At 44.3% G+C, this 13,466-nt stretch overlaps 1 protein-coding gene across 3 annotated transcripts in view; it reads left to right on the forward strand.

Annotated features, from left to right (window-relative positions):
• Positions 1 to 310: 310 nt before the first annotated feature.
• Positions 311 to 13,466, forward strand: part of USP42 (ubiquitin specific peptidase 42) — a 35,625-nt gene continuing 22,469 nt past the window's right edge. For 2 of the 3 annotated variants that reach the window (XM_087942051.1, XM_087942053.1), the window contains exons 1-2: positions 311 to 402; positions 13,115 to 13,361. In XM_087942051.1, the coding sequence (XP_087798177.1) occupies positions 13,124 to 13,361 (238 nt within the window). In that variant the 5' untranslated portion in view covers positions 311 to 402; positions 13,115 to 13,123. The remainder of the gene's footprint in view (positions 403 to 13,114; positions 13,362 to 13,466) is intronic. The other variant, XM_087942052.1, reaches the window with a different exon arrangement.

The following is a 13,466-nucleotide window of genomic DNA, read 5'->3' on the forward strand; positions in this document are numbered from 1 at the left end:
TTTTTCCCTCTCTTCTCTCCCTCTTTCTATCTTGATCTTCTCTCCCTCCCTCTATTTCTTTCTCCCCGACTCTCTTTCTCTCCCCCTTTGTCTCTCTTTCTATTTTCCCTCTATCTTCTCTTCTCTCTCTTTCCTATTTCTCTCCCTCTCTCTCCACCCGCCCCCGCCCCGCGGCGCCTGCGCGCGCCCCGGCAGCGCCCCCTGCCGCCCGACGGCGGGCAGCGGCGTCTGTGTGATCCCCGTGTGACCCAGAGCCGCGCCGGCCGCGGAGGCCCGGATGCAGGAGGCCGGGCGGAGCGGGGACGTCATTGTTCCCCGACACGGGCGAAGCAGGAGGCGGAGGCGGAGCGGCAGGCGGGCGGGCGGGCTGAGGCCAAGAGCGACCCGGCAGCGCCGTGCCAGGTAAGCCAGGCGGCGGGAAAAAGCGGGCGGGCGGGCGGGCCGGCTGGAGAGGAGAGCAGGGGAGGCGGGCGGGCCGGCGGGCGAAGCAGGCTAGGCCGCCCGCCGACCCTGCACGAGCTCCGGCCTGGCCCGGCCCGCCCCCCTGCCGAGGCGGGAGCGCCCCCTCCCTCCCTGCCAGGCCCCGCCCCCTCCTCCTGCCCACCCCCGCCCACGCGGGGAGGGGGGCATTCGGGCGCCCCTCGTGGAGGCGGCGGGGGGGCGCACGCGGGAGGGGCCCCTCCTCCTCCTCCAAGGGCTGTTGGGGAGGGGGGTCTCTTCGGGGAGGGAGGGGTGTGTCCGCCTGCGGGGCGGGGGTCTCTTCGCGCTGCCTTCGCCTCCCCCCTCCCCTCCCCGTGATTTGGCGGGCTCCCTCCTGGCGGGTCTTCCCTCCCCCCCCTCCCCGGCCTGCCCAAGGGCCGCTGGGGAGGATGGGCTTTTGCAGGGCAGCCCCACGGGCCGGGGGTTGGGGAGGATGGGGGTCCCCAAGGGCCGGCGACTGACCGACCTTCCTTCCTCCGACGCCGCCCCCCCTCGCTCGCTTACCTGCCGCAGCTAACAATGAGCGCACCTGGATGGCGGGGTTTCGGGAGGGGGGGAGAAGGGGGAGGATTTGCCTCGGTGCCCCAACCGCGGTTCCCACCCCCCACCCCCGCCCGGCCCCTGTGAGAAGGCCTGCTTCGTTCGAGGGGGAGGCCGCCCCGGCTTGCGTCCATCCTGGGCCTCTGCACGTGGGGGCACAAAGGTTGGCAGAGAGGGATCTTGTTCGCAGACAGAGATCTTGTTTGCACCGTGGGATCTTGTTTTGCAGAATGGGGTCTTCTTGGCACGGAGGGATCCTGTTGGCAAGGAGGGATCTTGTTTGCAGAATGGGGCCTTCTTGGCACGGAGGGATCTTGTTGTCCACAGACACAGATCTTGTTTGCAGAGAGAGAGGGATCTTGTTTGCAGAGAGAGGGATCTGGTCTGCAGAGAGGGATCTGGTTTGCAAAGAAGGATTGTGTTAAGCTTTGTTGCTTGCTTGGTAGAAGCATCCCTCCTCCCTCTCTTTCTCTCCCTCTCCTTCATCTCCCTCCCTCCTTCCCTCCCTTTCTGTTGCTAAGGGAGACTTTGCAGGCGTGAATTTTGCCCCGTTTTACGACCTTTCTTGCCAGGGTTGTTGAATGAATCACTGCAATTGTTGTGAGTCTGGCTTCCCAGTTGTCTTGGCTTGTCAGAAAGTTACGAAATGATGACCTGACCCCTGGACACTACAATGGTCAGAAATATGAACCAGTTGCCCCAAGCATCCAAATTTTGATGGGGGGCGGGGGGCGGGACCCTAGGAATGATGCTGCAACAGCCATAAGTGTGAAAATGGTCAAAAGAGAGACCTTGTTTTTCAAAGAGAGCTTGTGGATTATCTTGTTTGGTACCCATAGAAGTATCCCTCCTCTTTCTCCCCTTCTTCCTCTTCCTCCCCCTTCTCCCTTGTCCTCCTTTGTTTGAACACTTCCGAATTATTTCATGTCCTACCTCTGCAGGTTTCGCTTGGGAATGCTCCCTCTTTTTGAGTCACCCCTATTTTGAGCAAATACCACTTCTTTAGTTTGTCAGCAGCCTGCCCCGCTCCCTCTGTAGGCTTTATGGTTTTGGAGATTTTGTGATGATGCGTGAGTGGTATTTCGCCTATGTATGTATGTGTGTGTGTGTGTGTGTGTATATATATATATATATATATATATATATATAGTATTCAGCTTTGTTCGGGTAGTTTCCCACATCATTATAGTTGTGCTTTTAAAGTTGTAGCAACGTTTCGGGAGAATCTCATCTGCCATGTTCAGGCTTCTGTATTGTGTTCATCTTATATATATTTTCTTAAGTTTTTGCAGATATTTATATGTATAGTATTCAGCTTTGTTCGGGTATTTTCCCACGTCAAGCCTGACGATGGCAGATGAGATTCTGCCGAAACGTTGATACAACTTTAAAAGCACAACTATAATGACGTGGGAAAATACCCGAACAAAGGTGAATGCCATACATACATACATACATACATACATAAATGCATACGTATTTACTCGATAATATACTGAGGTAATATACAGATCGTCCTCAACTTAAAACCAAAATGTCTCTTATTAAGTGAGACATTCGTTAAGCAAATTCCCCCCCCCCCCCTTCCCCATTTTACGAACTTCTCTGTCCCGGTGGTTAAGTGGATCGCTGCAGTTCTCAAGTTAGTCACGCAGGTTGTTAAGTGAATCCGGCTTCCCTAATCCACTTGGCTTGCCAGAAGATCGCAAAAGGGGGATTGCTTGACACACACACACACACACACACGCACACACCCAGGACCCCGCAACCATCATAAGTGTGAATCAAATGCTAAGTAGCCGAATTTTGACCGTGGGGATGCTGCCATAAATATGAGTCAGTTGCCAAGCATCTGAATTTTTATCAGGTGATGCTGCAACTGTTTTAAGTGTGAAGAACGGGCCTGTCGCTTTTTTCAGTGCCGTTGTAACTTCGAACCATCACTCAATGGACAGTTATAACTCAAGGACTACCTGTAACTGAGAACGGGATGGGGTATGTAAGTTTTTCCCACATAGGATACAGGCCTCTCAAGGGAAGTGCCTGTCAGATCCTGCTGTAACATTAATTTCCAGGACTAAAGGAAATTGACTTTTTATAGACGGTTTGCTTGCTTTCGCTGTAGACTGATTACTTCTCTGAGCTCCTTTATAGAAATGTTAGCCTCTGTTGGCAAAAATGATGTCTCGTAACTATGAAACTGTGATTGTAAATCTACCTCAAAAGTGCCCTCAAACACCCAGAATACTCTTTGCAAGTTAATTGCCCTTTTTTTCAGGCAGGCCCTGCGAGATCAGATCCATTAAAGAAAACTAGTTGTAAAAAGCGGTTGCTTAAATTGGAAACGTTCAGGCTACAGATCAAAGCTGGAGGAGGGAAAAGAATTAGAAGCACTTAAAAATGAAACAGTTTAGAATCAAAAGTAGAGAACCGTGCGCTGCTTTACTTAAAAATAGAACTAGTGTAAGTGGGAGGGTTTTTTTTGCTAGAAGTTCTCATCCATACATATCTAGCTCCCTAAAATAATTATAGGTTTCTAATTAGAGGTCTAATATATTTTATCCTGGTATTTGTTCTACTGTAAGATGTGTTCTGTAGAATAGAATAGAATAGAATAGAATAGAATAGAATAGAATAGAATAGAATAGAATAGCCAATCTCGTACACATGTTATACTCTGACAATAAAGGTTATAATAATAATAGAACACAATACAAGGAAGGGACCTTGGAGGTCTTCTAGTCCAACCCCCTGCTTAGGCAGGAAACCCTACCATTTCAGTCAATGGTCTTGTTTGCAAAGAGGGATTTTGTGGGTTGCTTATCCCTCTTTCTCCCCCTCTCTCTTTCTGTTGCTAAGGGAGACATTGTTACATGAACTTTGCAAGGAAGGTCATAAAAAGGGGGGGCAAAACTCACTTAACAAATGTTTTACTTAACAACAAAAATATTGGGCTCCATTGGGATCATAAGTCAAGAATTACCTGTACTTTGCCTATATCCTACTACTACTACAACTACTACTAATGATGATGATGGTGGTGTTGACTCAGCCTTCCATCCTTCCGAGGTGGGTAAAACGACCCAAGTTGTTGGGGAGGGCTGTAAAGCATTTTAAACTGGTATATAAGTCTAAGTGCTGTTGCTATAATAAAGAGTCCAATGGATTCAAACCACCTGTATATTGTCCTACACTCAAATATATTTGGCTTGATTTTTAATTCATCAGCTTCTCACCCTAGCCATTATAGTTTACAATATAAACCATGGTTCATGGGGACCTTTTGAGAGGCTGAAGCACAGCATTTCAACTTTCTGGAAGGTTCAAGAAGGCTCCATCACCACAAAAGATGTGGACTGAAAATGTTACGCTTGGGAGCGGTTAACGGGATAACAGAGTTAGAAGGGACCTTGGAAATTTTCTAGTCGTGTTTAAGGATGCGAACAGAAAAGAAACCATTATACCTCATTCCCCTTAAAACCTCTCCAAACTGGTCCAGACAGAAGAGGTTTAACGGTGGTTGCCTTGAAGAAAATTCACAACTATTCCAAGCCTTTTAAAAAAACCAAAAACTTAAGCATACAACACACAAAAAGCCAAAACCACACTGGCAAAATCAGTCATTCTGCAAACGCCGTAAGATTGGGGGCTTGGGGGAGTCATTGATTGCCCCTGGCTGTTTTACAACTTAGTAATAACTTGTGAATCAGGTTAGTGGGACCTGTTCAGGAAACCGTGGTTTAAAAAAAAAAGGATAGGTGTGATGTTTGAATCTTCTGTTTCGTTCCGCTTCTTCTCAGCTCTCACTGAGGTATAGGGAAACATACCTGCAGGACTTGGCTTTGGGCTAAGTAAGGCTGAGAGCAGATTGAGCTTAGGGATTGTGCCTCTGCTCCCAAATGATTCTAAAAATGTAGATCTTTGCATCAGCAAAAGATGATGCTATCAGTCAGTGTGGATGAAGGATGCCAAGAAGCCTTGAGTGGGCCCTGCATATCTGTATTTTGTTTGTGTTCCCACTTCATGGTCATACGTGAAACTCTAGGCCGGGCAGTTTAACCGCACAATCTTTTAAAGACTTTTTAAAATAGAACAGAACAGAATTCTTTATTGGCCAAGTGTGATTGGACACACAAGGAATTTGTCTTTGGTGAAAATGCTATCAGTGTACATAAAAGAAAAGATACATTCGTCAAGAGTCAAGAATCGTCAGGTACAACGCTTAATGATAGTCATAGAGTACAATAAGGATAGAATAGAGTAGAGTAGAGTAGAGTAGAGTAGAGTAGAGTAGAGTAGAATAGAATAGAATAGAATAGAATAGAATAGAATAGAATAGAATAGAATAGAATAGAATAGAATAGAATTCTTTATTAGCCAAGTGTGATTGGACACACAAGGAATTTGTCTTTGGTGAAAATGCTATCAGTGTACATAAAAGAAAAGATACATTCGTCAAGAGTCAAGAATCGTCAGGTACAACGCTTAATGATAGTCATAGAGTACAATAAGGATAGAATAGAGTAGAGTAGAGTAGAGTAGAGTAGAGTAGAGTAGAGTAGAATAGAATAGAATAGAATAGAATAGAATAGAATAGAATAGAATAGAATAGAATAGAATAGAATAGAATAGAATTCTTTATTAGCCAAGTGTGATTGGACACACAAGGAATTTGTCTTTGGTGAAAATGCTATCAGTGTACATAAAAGAAAAGATACATTCGTCAAGAGTCAAGAATCGTCAGGTACAACGCTTAATGATAGTCATAGAGTACAATAAGGATAGAATAGAGTAGAGTAGAGCAGAGCAGAGCAGAATAGAATAGAATAGAATAGAATAGAATAGAATAGAATAGAATAGAATAGAATAGAATAGAATTCTTTATTAGCCAAGTGTGATTGGACACACAAGGAATTTGTCTTGGTGCAAATGCTCTCAGTGTACATAAAAGAAATGTACACTGAGAGCATGTACATTAATCAAGACTCTTAATCAAGAGTCAACACTTAATAATAGTCATAGGGTACAATAAGCAATCAAATCATACCAGGAAACAGTCAATATAAATCGTAAGGATGCAAGCGACAAAGTTACAGTCCTACACTCACAAGTGGTAGGGGAGGGGTGATAAGGAGGGATGAGAAGATTAATAGTAATAGTACTGCAGACTTTGTAAATAGTTGGACAGTGTTGAGGGAATTATTTGTTTAGCAGAGTGGTGGCATTCAGGAAAAAACTGTCCTTGTGTCTAGTTGTTCTGGTGTGCGGTGCTCTATAGCGTTTTGAGCATTCCTGAAAAAGGGAGTTGGAAAGGGCTTTCTTCCAATTTTTCTTCCAAGACTTTTGCATAAGGAAGCTAATTTCCAGCAAAAGAGAGAGAGAGAGAGAGAGAGAGAGAGAGAGAGAGAGAGCGCCTTGTCTGAGGTCAGCTTACTGGAAAGTGAATCCCACGGTAGACCGTTTAACCCTAAAATATGTTTGCATTGATGGAATCACAGTTGGGAAACAGAAACTCTGTAACAAATTTTACTTGCTATGTGGCTTTTAACTCCCTGCCAGTCACTGTAGCTGATGAAGAGAGAGAAATAATTTGTTTCCTTTTTAGCTGATTGATCAGTTTGAGGTTGGTTTGTTTTTTGAAGAGAGAATCACTTGGGTTGTAGCTTAAGGTTCAGTTTCCATATTCCCTTTCCCTTTCGTGTTTTAATCACTGGATTTGTGTTTTGAACTCTTCTTCCTTACAGGAGAGTCCCAGTGTATAGGTAGTCCTTGATTTACGACCACAATTGAGCCGAAATCTTCTGTTCTTAAGCGAGATAGTTGTTGAGTTGAGTTTTGCCCCATTTCCTGCCACAGCTGCTAAGGGAATTTCTGCAGTTGTTAAAGTGGTCATGGTTGTCATTAAGTGAATCTGGCTCCCCGGTTGACTTTGCTTGCGAGAAGGTCGCGGAGGGTGATCACTTGGCCCCGGGACGCTCTCATCGTCATAAGTACGAGTCAATTGCCAAGCAGCCAAATTCTGCTCACAAGACCGTGAGGATGCTGCAACAGTGTAGGAAACAGTCACAAGTCACTTTTTTTCCAGTCCGGTTGTAACTTCGAACGGTCACTAAACAAATCGTGAGTCCAGCATGACTTGAATTTGTGGTCTTTGTGTTGTGTGTTGCCTGGCAGGCAAATTATCTCAGGAGTCGACAATTCTGGGTTCTCTTTGTGGCTAGTTTCTCTCCAGGCACTTCTGGAAGGATGTGCCTTGCCTGTAGTTTCCCCCCCACTCCAAATGAATTTTGGCTTGTTGTCTTCTTTGCTGCTGTTTATGTGTGTGTGTGTGTGTGTGTTTCTGTAAACAAATCTCTCCCAGATGTCAGATGCAAGCGAACTCTTAACCAGCAATTCCCCAATAGGCTCCTTTGGAAAAAGGAGGCCCTTCTTAACGTCCCAATTTCCCTCTTTTTTTTTTTTTGCACATTGTACCTTTCCTAGTTAATGGGGAAAGGAGAATTCCGCTTGAGATGTGCTTTTGTTGCCGTTTGGATGAAGAGCAAACAGCCTCATGCAGGAAATGAGTATATCTTTGAGCATGTTGGTGCAAAGGCGCCTTTTCTCAGTCGGATTTTTCTTCTGCGATTGTGCAATTTTGGTAATTTGAGAGCCTTCTAATTCCGTGAAGGAAATGCGATTTAATAAGCGTTTCTGAGAACGTGCGGTTGTTCTGGAGCAAGGAGAGCTTGTTAAAATGTAACTTTATTTAATCTTACTCGTGTGAAAAACGCTTCCGCTGTTCATCCGTGCTTAAGTCGAACCGCAGGCCTTTTATCAATTCGAGCATCAGGAAGCTGCCAGGATTGAAAAGTTTTTCCTGATTTCACAGCTAAGAATTGCTTTTCGCTGGAGCAGATCCCACCCCCCGCACACTCCCCGCTCCTTCTAACCTGACTTTTGAAGCAATCAAAGGACGTCTTTCCAAAAATTCTGGAGTTTTTCCAAACTCAACCTGGAGACACCAGAATCTCAGATTTCGGCATTGAAAGGAGGTATTCTGCTCACGAGCCAGGACCCCTTTTTCTTGGAGCTGCAAAGAGATCAATTTCGGGGAAATTTATCATCCGTATTGAAATGAGCCAGCGTTTCATCTCGTAATGGCTTAAAACGTCCAACCTTGGCAACTTTTAAGATTTGTGGACTTCCAGCTCCCAGAATTCCTCGCTCAGCATGGCTAGCTAGGGAATTCTGGGAGTTGAAGTCCACGAGTTTTAAAGTTGCCAAGGTTGGACACCCCCAGCTTAAAAGCTGAGCTACAACTTAAAATAAATTTTCATTCCCCCATGAAGTTCACTAATAATCTGACTGCAGGTCACGCCTCAGTTTGACTTCATGGAATTGAATTATTATAAAGATAGATTCCGTTCCTGCCTTCTTTCCTTTTTTTCAGCCCCAGGGTCTGTTCTAGAAGCTTAAATATTAATAAGTAGGCTTTAAAACAATAAGTAACCCCTTAACTACCTCCCCACTCCAATCAGGGGGGAAAAAGGGGGAAATTCTTATACAAGCAAGCTTATACAAGTTGGTTCTGCTGCTTGGTCTTCAGCTTTAAAAACCGCAGCTCTTTGATAGTGTATTATTTTATGCAGTATATTTTATCTTTCGTGGGCCAAGATCCCTTTGAGAAATAACTATGGTGCCTTCTTTAGGCAGAAGCACCAATTGCATCAACATTTACTTATTTAACTAATTTATATGACCGTCTAGTTACAGATAGTTCTTGACTTATGATAGTTCACTTAGTGACTGCTTAAAGTTACTGTGGCAATGAAAAAAGTGACTTACAACTCTTTTTCACACTTACAACTGTTGTGGCATCCCCAAGGTCATGTGATCAAAATTCGGACGCTTGGCAACTGACTTCATTTATGACATCAAGTTGGTGTGGACTCTTAGAGATCACAGATTTTCTTCACTACAATCCGACCCCAACTTGATCCTTCAACTCTTCCAACAGTGCATCCATCACAACTATATCTTGAGTCCATTCGCCTTCATCCTCTTCTTCTCTTTCCTTCTACCTTTCCCAGCATTAGGGCCGTCTCCAAAGAACTTGCTCTTCATATAATATGTCCAAGATATAATCATTTGAGCCTGCGTATTTGGGCCTCAAGTGAGAATTCTGGACTGGTTTGGTTGGCTGTTCATGGAAAGTTAAATCTTCTTCCCAGCACCAACCTTCAAAAGCGCCCAAACTCTTTTCACTCCTGGTTCTTCAAAGTCCAACTTTTGCTTTCACGGAGAATATTGTTGCTTGCAAATTTTTGTAAGTAAAACATCAGGGCATTGGAATATTTTTTTTTTCCCTAAGGTTTTCATGGCTGTTCTCTCCAGTCCTCGTCTTGTTTCTTCTCTGATTGTTCCTTTACTTTTATATTGAGGGTTGATCACGAAAGTCACACGTTGTCTGCCACTTCAACATCTCAACTGTCAGTTCTAAGGCTGATGGTTGTACCTGTTGCTTGGTCTTCTTTATATGTAATGTTAGTTCCATTTTTCATTGTGCTCCTTGACTTTTATTTGAATGGCTCCAATTGTTTCTGCCAGTCTGGTGTGATCAAGGCAGAGTGAGTGCATTCTGAGTCATGTCATTTAAATGCCGTTGCCTTGCAGGATTGAAAAAGCACACCTTTTATCGTGCCTCACCTGCCCTCTGGAACAGCATCTTCCCAAGATACACATAGCTCCAACTTATCAAATATCCTAGAGATCTCTCAGTCCCAGCTGGAATTGGGATATTGTAATCCCTGACCATTTTTCCCCCACGGAGGTTATTTTATTTATTTTTATCTTGTTCCCTTTATAAAAATTGCTTTCTAAAAAAAAAAAAGAATTGTAAGCTGCTTTGCAGAGTTTTCTTAGTCTCAAAATCCAATAAACAAAGAAACCCCACAAATTGTGACTCCCAAGTCGCTAAAAAATGGGATAAAATAGCATTTTGCTGAGGCAAATAAAAAGCACAATTGCAACCAATCCCAGTCGTATTCCCAACCTCTGCAAAATCGACTCACCCTGACAGCATATACAGGTAGTCCTCGGCTTACAGCACTTCACTTAGTGACTATTTGAAGTTACGACAGCACCGGAAAAAAAGTGACTTATGTCCATTTTTCATATGTACACAACCGTTGGCAGCATCCCCATGATCACACAATTTAACATTCAGATACTTGGCAATCGACTCACATTTATGACGGTTGCAGGGGAGGTCCCCTGATCCGCTTTGGGTGACCGTTCTGGCAAGAAAAGTCAGTGGGGAGATTGGATTCATGTAACAACTGTCTTTACTTTACCTTTACTTTACTTTACTTTACTTGTCATTGGACCTCGTACAACGAAATCAAACACCATCTTCAGTACACATCATGACCATGAAAATAAACACAAACACACATCCTTCACCCTCCACACATTGAATTGAAAACCCCTGGTATTGCATGAATATTGCACTATACAGTAGAATTCAATAGAGTTACTGCCCTGGGATAGAAGCTGTTTTTCAGCCTATTTGTCCTTGTTTTTATTATTGTCCTGTACCGTCTGCCAGATGGTAATAGTTCAAAAAAAGGGTGCCCAGGGTTGAGGTGGATCTTTGAGGATGTTTTTAACTTTCTTAAGGCAGCAGGAGCTATAAAGCTCTTCCAAAGAGGGGAGAAGGCAACCCATGATCTTCTGGGCAATGACACTAACCCTCTGGAGTGCTGTCCTATCTGTCCCTGTGCAATTGGCACACCAGACAGAGGTGCACTAAGTTAAGATACTCTCTAGGTGCAGCGGTAGAAGGTCACCAGCAGTTTTTCATTCTGTCTCAGGTAGTCTAATCTCTGCTGGGCCCTTTTGACCAGGGCTGCAATGTGAGCACCCCAGGTCAGGTCCTCTTTTAGGGTAACACCCAGAAACTTAAAACCGGCCACTTGCTCCACTCCGTCTCCATGGATAAGCAATGGCTGTTACTCTGCGGTGATTCACTTAACAAATGCAGCAAGGTGACTCGTAAAATGGGGGCAGTGTTCACTTAAACAAATTTCTCAGCCACGGAGATCTTGGGACTGAATTGTGGTCGTAAGTCAAGGACCGCCTGTACGATCCGAAGGCAGTTGTGCATCCGTTTATTCTCTTGCTCTTCAAGTGACTTAGGTGTTGCCTGTGTTCCAAGCGGGGGCTGGGCTGTTCTTGGGTAAACTGACAGAATATTAGGTTGACCAGTAAAACATGGTGGCCTGCCTTTCACTGGGCGTCAAATAAATGGGTTTAATTTTCTCTAGCGGCCACTAAACCAAGGTAAGTCACCTTCCGGTTTCATAGATATTGCGGCCGCTTCTCTGGGGAACCGCGTTAAATAATATGGCTAGTCCTTGGCTAAAAACAGTCATTTAACAACCATTCAACGTTTCAACAGATTTTTTTTTTTAAAAAAAGCTACTCATAAGCCATCCTTAAAATTAGGACCGCAGCCTACCGCTTATTAAGCAGTCACACAATCAAATTACCGGTGCCGCAGGCAGCCGGCTCGCTTTTACGACCGGTTTTGCGGTTCACAATGTTTTGGGGGTGATTTGTGGCACAAAACTCCCCACGCCCATTTAAGGGAAGGGGTTTGCCCTGAGGATTGTGTGGTTGCTTAACAATCCTTTGGTGACTCCTCTTCACAGCGTCACAAAGACAGGCTTAACAATAAGCCCAGTCATTGACAAGAGCTTTTGACTGATACTTTGGTCTTTGTTATGATTGTTGTAAGTCTTTATTGGCGGTGGAAGGATGAGAGTTTAACTGTGTTTATTGACCTTAGTAAGATACTTAAACTGGGGGGGGGGGTTCCCCTGTGGCAGGCTGCTCACCTTCCTCTCCCCCTACACACTTACCTGCTGCCGAGAAAAATAACCACACCTGGATTGGGTTTGGGAGGGACAGCGAAGATTTGTCTTGGTGCAATCCACGTTTCTCCCATAGCTGAGAGCCAAGGGGCAGAGCATTTTTGAAAGATGCTCTCGGGCCTTGCTAGGGACTCTTCATCTGTCCTTATGGTTTGTAAGTCTGTAATGCATAAAAGGTTGTAAGTCTGTAATGCATAAAAGGATGAGCATTTGCGACCAGTTGCAGCATCCTGTAACCATGATTGATTATGTTTTGGGCTGGTTTCTGGCAAAAAAAAACCCCACAACCCCACGCCCATTTAAGAGAAAGGATTTGCCTTGGGGATTGTGCGGTTGCTTAACAATCTTTTGGTGACTGCTTTTTACAGGGTTATAAAGACAGGCTTAATATTAAGCCCAGACACTTGACAACAGCTCTTGACTGATATTTTAGTCTTCTTTCTGGTGGTTGTAAGTCTGCAGTGGGGATAAAAGGATGAGCATTTAACTGTGTATTTGGTATTATTGATGTTACTAAATTACAAATAGTACAAATACAGTATCCATACAGTTGTGTTTGTAATATCTAAGTGGAAGTCATTTGGTGTGTGTGTGTGTGTGTGTGTGTTAAATAATGCTATTTTAAAATCAACAACACTGAGTTGTTGAAAGAACGAATGCTACTCCATAGCTATGAGATATAGTTTTCATAAGTTAAGTTTTGCTTTTATTTTTTTTTTTAATGCCTACTGATCTTTCAAACCCATTAGAAGACTCTCAGTAGCCTGAATACTGAAAGCAAAACAAAGAGAATAAACAAGTGTTGGAAGGTATAGTGTCCTACTAATGTTTATTCTTTGTTAGCAGCATACACAATTCTTGTTATTCTCTTTGTTTTGCTTTCAGTATTCAGGCTATTGAGAGTCTTCTAATGGGTTTGAAAGATCAGTAGGCATTAAAAAAAAATAAAAGCAAAACTTAGCTAAAGCTTATGAAAACATTGCCAAGATTGGACACCCTGATGTAGAGAAAAAAAGAGATTGCGTTCTCCTTCTCTTTCAAACGAACTGAATCCTTCTTTTTTCATTCCGCTATATTCCTCTGAAGTCTGGAACATCTGCACGTTGCTCTGCTTCTTCTGTCACACACTCAAGGTTTTTTTCCCCCCTCCTCACCCCTGGGCCTCTCTTCTTTTCCAGAGATGAACCATGACCATAGTTGACAAGACGACCGAGTCCTCCAAGGCCTCTCCTTCTGAGAAGCAACCTTTCAACTCTGTGGCACCAGCTTCCGGTGACATGGACTCAGGGTCTACAGGATGGGTCGCTGTCTCTTCTTCGCTAGAGGCTCCGAAACACAAGATCTCATTGGAGCCAGTGCCAGGAGCCGCGGTGTATTCCAGTACATCGGGACCAGATAAATGCAAGCCTTCCGCCAAAGAGCTGGGTAAGGGATGAAACCGCATTTAAACGCGCAGAGAAACCCTTTTAAATTATTATATCCGTTTGTCTGAAATGGTATAGGTTTTCCTCACCGAGCAGGAGGGGTTGG

The sequence above is a fragment of the Pseudonaja textilis genome, chromosome 14, assembly GCF_049901715.1.
Source record: "Pseudonaja textilis isolate UNSWEBS1 chromosome 14, rPseTex1.2, whole genome shotgun sequence".
Taxonomy (NCBI): domain Eukaryota; kingdom Metazoa; phylum Chordata; class Lepidosauria; order Squamata; family Elapidae; genus Pseudonaja; species Pseudonaja textilis.